This window comes from Sander vitreus, chromosome 14 (genome assembly GCF_031162955.1).
Source record: "Sander vitreus isolate 19-12246 chromosome 14, sanVit1, whole genome shotgun sequence".
In the NCBI taxonomy this organism is placed as follows: Eukaryota; Metazoa; Chordata; class Actinopteri; order Perciformes; family Percidae; genus Sander; species Sander vitreus.
Window position 1 is genome coordinate 952,501 of NC_135868.1, and position 5,331 is coordinate 957,831.

General features: G+C 46.5%; 1 protein-coding gene across 1 annotated transcript; it reads left to right on the forward strand.

The window, feature by feature from the left end:
* The first annotated feature begins 2,070 nt into the window (after positions 1-2,070).
* On the forward strand, positions 2,071-2,340 carry LOC144529393 (cortexin-3-like). Its single transcript, XM_078268459.1, has one exon. It carries the CDS (start codon positions 2,071-2,073, stop codon positions 2,338-2,340), a length of 270 nt encoding a protein of 89 aa, XP_078124585.1.
* Positions 2,341-5,331: the final 2,991 nt, after the last annotated feature.

Genomic DNA, 5,331 nt, shown 5'->3' on the forward strand with positions numbered 1-5,331 from the left:
TTGGTCACTTTTTTTGGGACGCTGTTTCAAAGGTTTTTGTCAGCTTCTGATGCTTGTTTCCAGTGTTTGGTGTTTAACAGGTTTTTGTCAGTCCTTCCGACATTTTTGTCGCTTTTTTGAACACTTTTTTTGGACACTTTTTTGGACACTTTTTTGGACGGAGTTTCAAAGGTTTTTGTCGCTTCTGATGCTTATTTCCAGTGTTTGGTGTTTAACAGGTTTTTGTCATTCCTTCCGACATTTTTGTCGCTTTTTTGGACACTTTTTTGGACGGAGTTTCAAAGGTTTTTGTCACTTTTGATGCTTGTTTCCAGTGTTTGGTGTTTAACAAAGTGCTGGTTTTTGTGATATCTTCCGACGTTATTGTCGCTTTTGGCAAAGTCTTTCGCTTTCTTGTGTGCTTTCTTCAACGTTTTTGTCGGGGGTTTTGGCCGCAACTTCCGCCCTGAAATTGCACCGAGTCCACTGAACTTTTCAACACTTTTTTTTTAACGTTTTGTCTCTTTTGGCAAAGTTATTTTGGTCACTTTTTTTTGGGACGCCGTTTCAACGTTTTTGTCAGCTTCTGATGCTTGTTTCCAGTGTTTGGTGTTTAACAGGTTTTTGTCAGTCCTTCCGACATTTTTTGTCACTTTTTGACACTTTTTTGGACCCCGCTTTCAAACGTTTTTGTCGCTTCTGATGCTTGTTTCCAGTGTTTGGTGTTTAACAGGGTTTTTGTCATTTCTTCCGACATTTTTGTCACTTTTTTTGGACACTTTTTTTTGGACGCCGTTTCAACGGTTTTTGTCGCTTCTGATGCTTGTTTCCAGTGTTTGGTGTTTAACAGGTTTTTGTCATTCCTTCCGACATTTTTGTCGCTTTTTTGGACACTTTTTTGGACGGCGTTTCAAAGGTTTTTGTCGCTTCTGATGCTTATTTCCAGTGTTTGGTGTTTAACAGGTTTTTGTCATTCCTTCCGACATTTTTGTCGCTTTTTTGGACACTTTTTTGGACGGAGTTTCAAAGGTTTTTGTCACTTTTGATGCTTGTTTCCAGTGTTTGGTGTTTAACAAAGTGCTGGTTTTTGTGATATCTTCCGACGTTATTGTCGCTTTTGGCAAAGTCATTTCTCGCTTTCTTGTGTGCTTTCTTCAACGCTTTTTGTCGGGGGGGTTTTGGCCGCAACTTCCGCTCGAAATTGCACCGAGTCCACTGAACTTTTCAACACTTTTTTTTTAACGTTTTGTCTCTTTTGGCAAAGTTATTTTGGTCACTTTTTTGGACACTTTTTTTGGACTGCGTTTCAAAGGTTTTTGTCGCTTCTGATGCTTATTTCCAGTGTTTGGTGTTTAACAGGTTTTTGTCATTCCTTCCGACATTTTTGTCGCTTTTTTGGACACTTTTTTGGACGGCGTTTCAAAGGTTTTTGTCGCTTCTGATGCTTGTTTCCAGTGTTTGGTGTTTAACAAAGTGCAGCACTAACCCAACCAAATAAAACATTTTTTTGGACATTTTTGTCCCTTTTTTCAGCGCTACTTCAGTGCTTTTTTCCTCCATTTTTATGGACGCTTTTTCAACTTTTTTCGCATTTTTTCCGACACTTCTGATGCTTGTTTACTATGTGCAATGAAACGTGCAACAACGCCTCAACTTCAGCCCCGAATCACACCAAGTCTACCAAACTATTTATTTTACATTTTTGTCATTTCTTCCGACATTTCGCCGCTGTTTTGGATGCCGTTTCAAAAGATTTTGTCACTTGTGATGCTTGTTTCCAATGTTTGGTGTCTAAGGAAGCCCGTTCATGTGTCTAAGTTGAGTTTGTGTTTGTCGTCTCTGCAGGCGTCTCAAACTCCGACCGTCTCCTCCGACAAAGACGAAGCTTTACCTGTCGACGCTCTCTCATCGGACAGACGGAGAGGATCGGCCCAACCGCCCGCCCATCTTTCTTCTGACGGTATTCTCTCTCTTGGCCAAGTTTTCAACACTTTTTTTTGACAGTTTTCCAATGTTTTCGTCCCTTTTTTCCTACAGTTTTTTCCGACGTTTTTGTCGCTTTTTCCGACGCTTTTGACGGCCCGTCCCGACATGGCCGACGACCTCTACAGCAGCACCTTCTCTGCTTCTGAATCGGACTTCTCGTCCTCGTCTTCGCCACTGTCCTCCTCCACGGCGTCCGCTTCCTTCCTCACGCTGGAGCAGAGGGCGGCCTTCATCTTCGTCCTCATCCTCTTCATCTTCCTGGGCTTGCTGATCGTGCGCTGTTTCCGGATCCTCCTGGACCCGTATCGCAGCATGCCGTCCTCCACCTGGACCGACTACATGGAGAAGGACACCTTCGACTACCGCATTTCCTGACAGTCGGCCTGAGAGGCGGCGACCCTGACCACCAACAAACTAAACTGAGGCGACGATCACACTGAGAGAGAAAAGCAGAGACACAAGCGCACGTTTCCCCTCCAACGGTTAACGTAGAAACCGAAAGTTAGGATCTCTTTGGCAGATAGTTTGTCTACCCGAGTATCTACGTGAAGGTTACATAGAAACAGACATTTTTATGGATTCTTTGGCAGAAACGTATCTCACCGAGTATCTACTTCAACGTTACTTACCCTTGAACGGTTGACAAAGGAGACAAAGAGACAGAAACGTTAGTCTGAAACTTCTGTCGGAGACTAACAGTGCAGATCCACCTGGCCGTGCAGCATTTCTGTCACGCCACGCTCCACGCTATTCCTATGGGTGACGCCAAGCGACTTTAACGCACCCCCAAAGCATCCCGGGAAGGGGGCGCTGCATTTGAAAAAATGCTGCGCGTCAAAAAAGCTGGCCGATGCCCATCTTTATGCAAATGAATCCATTGAACGCGACGCGACTATCCAGTGGAAGTAGACGAAAATCTTCTAAACTGACCTTTGTCGATCTGAAATGAAGACAGATTCAGCAACTGCACGGCCTATTTCTCTCCTAAAATGTTTTCAGAAACACGTTTCGGTGAACTATTTTAGTCCAATATGAGATCGTATTCCCAACGAGAAATTTGAAATTCTCGAGCAGCCAAGCCCACGTCGCGCATTCGTCCAATCAGCTGCCAGTCAAAGGCGTGGAGCATCAACCATGGATGCATGACGTCGCGACACCACGCTTCAGTCGTGTCGCCAAAGTGGATCTGTACCGTTATAGAAACAGAAACATTAGTCTGAAACTTCTGTGGGAGACTAAGAGACAGAAACATAACCCTACAGTCCCATTAGCTACAAAAGAAAGCGACATGCACTCGCTTGATGGGCGTTCCTCAGCGTGCCTTTTCGCTTAATTGTCTGGTGCTACCTCTCCCCAGCGCACACCTATTCAGGGGTAACTGAACCACCACGACCGGCATCTCGCGGTGCTCTGTACCCAGCACACAGTCACCTATTCAGGGGTAACTGAACCACCACGACCGGCATCTCGCGGTGCTCTGTACCCAGCACACAGTCACCTATTCTGGGGTAACTGAACCACCACGACCGGCATCTCGCGGTGCTCTGTACCCAGCACACAGTCACCTATTCTGGGGTAACTGAACCACCACGATCGCATCTCACTGGTGCTCTGTACCCAGCACACAGTCACCTATTCTGGGGTAACTGAACTACCACGATCGGCTCTCGCGGTGCTCTGTACCCAGCACACAGTCACCTATTCTGGGGTAACTGAACCACCACGACCGGCTTCAATCCATTGAACGCGACGCGACTATCCAGTGGAAGTAGACGAAAATCTTCTAAACTGACCTTTGTCGATCTGAAATGAAGACTGATTCAGCAACTGCACGGCCTATTTCTCTCCTAAAATGTTTTCAGAAACACGTTTCGGTGAACTATTTTAGTCCAATATGAGATCGTATTCCCAACGAGAAATTTGAAATTCTCGAGCAGCCAAGCCCACGTCGCGCATTCGTCCAATCAGCTGCCAGTCAAAGGCGTGGAGCATCAACCATGGATGCATGACGTCGCGACACCACGCTTCAGTCGTGTCGCCAAAGTGGATCTGTACCGTTATAGAAACAGAAACATTAGTCTGAAACTTCTGTGGGAGACTAAGAGACAGAAACATAACCCTACAGTCCCATTAGCTACAAAAGAAAGCGACATGCACTCGCTTGATGGGCGTTCCTCAGCGTGCCTTTTCGCTTAATTGTCTGGTGCTACCTCTCCCCAGCGCACACCTATTCAGGGGTAACTGAACCACCACGACCGGCTTCTCGCGGTGCTCTGTACCCAGCACACAGTCACCTATTCTGGGGTAACTGAACCACCACGACCGGCTTCTCGCGGTGCTCTGTACCCAGCAGTCACCTATTCTGGGGTAACTGAACCACCACGACCGGCATCTCGCGGTGCTCTGTACCCAGCACACAGTCACCTATTCTGGGGTAACTGAACCACCACGACCGGCATCTCGCGGTGCTCTGTACCCAGCACACAGTCACCTATTCTGGGGTAACTGAACTACCACGACCGGCTTCTCGCGGTGCTCTGTACCCAGCACACAGTCACCTATTCTGGGGTAACTGAACCACCACGACCGGCTTCTCGCGGTGCTCTGTACCCAGCACACAGTCACCTATTCTGGGGTAACTGAACCACCACGACCGGCATCTCGCGGTGCTCTGTACCCAGCACACAGTCACCTATTCTGGGGTAAGTAGCGTCCCTGTGTCCACATTCGAACACAACTCGCTGCTATTGGCCATATTCGGACACTTCCGACCTGACGCAGTTTCCGGTCTTTTCACGGTACTTTACATTTCTGATCATCACCAAAAATGTTAGCAGAAGTGATCTAAAGCAAAGCATCCCGCAGAATTTCCAGAGAAACCAGACCTACGTGACGTTTTCGTCCAATCAGCTGCCGGTTTTCATTTTTTTGGCGACAATACAGATTAGCGCCGCCTGCTGGTATGGACACAGTCACCTATTCTGGGGTAACTAGCGTCACTGTGTCCATGTTTGGACACTTCCGACCTGACGCAGTTTCTGGTCTTTTCGCGGTACTTTTACGTTTCCGATCATCGCCAAAAATGTTAGCAGAATTGATCTATACCCATCTAACAATCTACGTGTACGATAATGTGACTGTAGGATTAGTCTAAAACTTCTGTCGGAGACAAAGAGACAGAATCTAGCAGACAGCATGATGGGAAATAAGTCCCAAGTCGTAACTTAAAACAATGGATTTTCTGACAGATGTTTGTCTACCCGAGTATCTACTTCTGTTCTACTGAAATCTAGAAATCAATCAAATCAAAACTCAACTATTACGATTAAACGGATTGCCCTGGAAAGCAGCCGTTTTCGGGGGGAA

Bases quoted from the DNA above. Each gene is read 5' to 3' on its own strand.
- LOC144529393 (XM_078268459.1), top strand. From the start codon at position 2,071: ATGGCCGACGACCTCTACAGCAGCACCTTCTCTGCTTCTGAATCGGAC.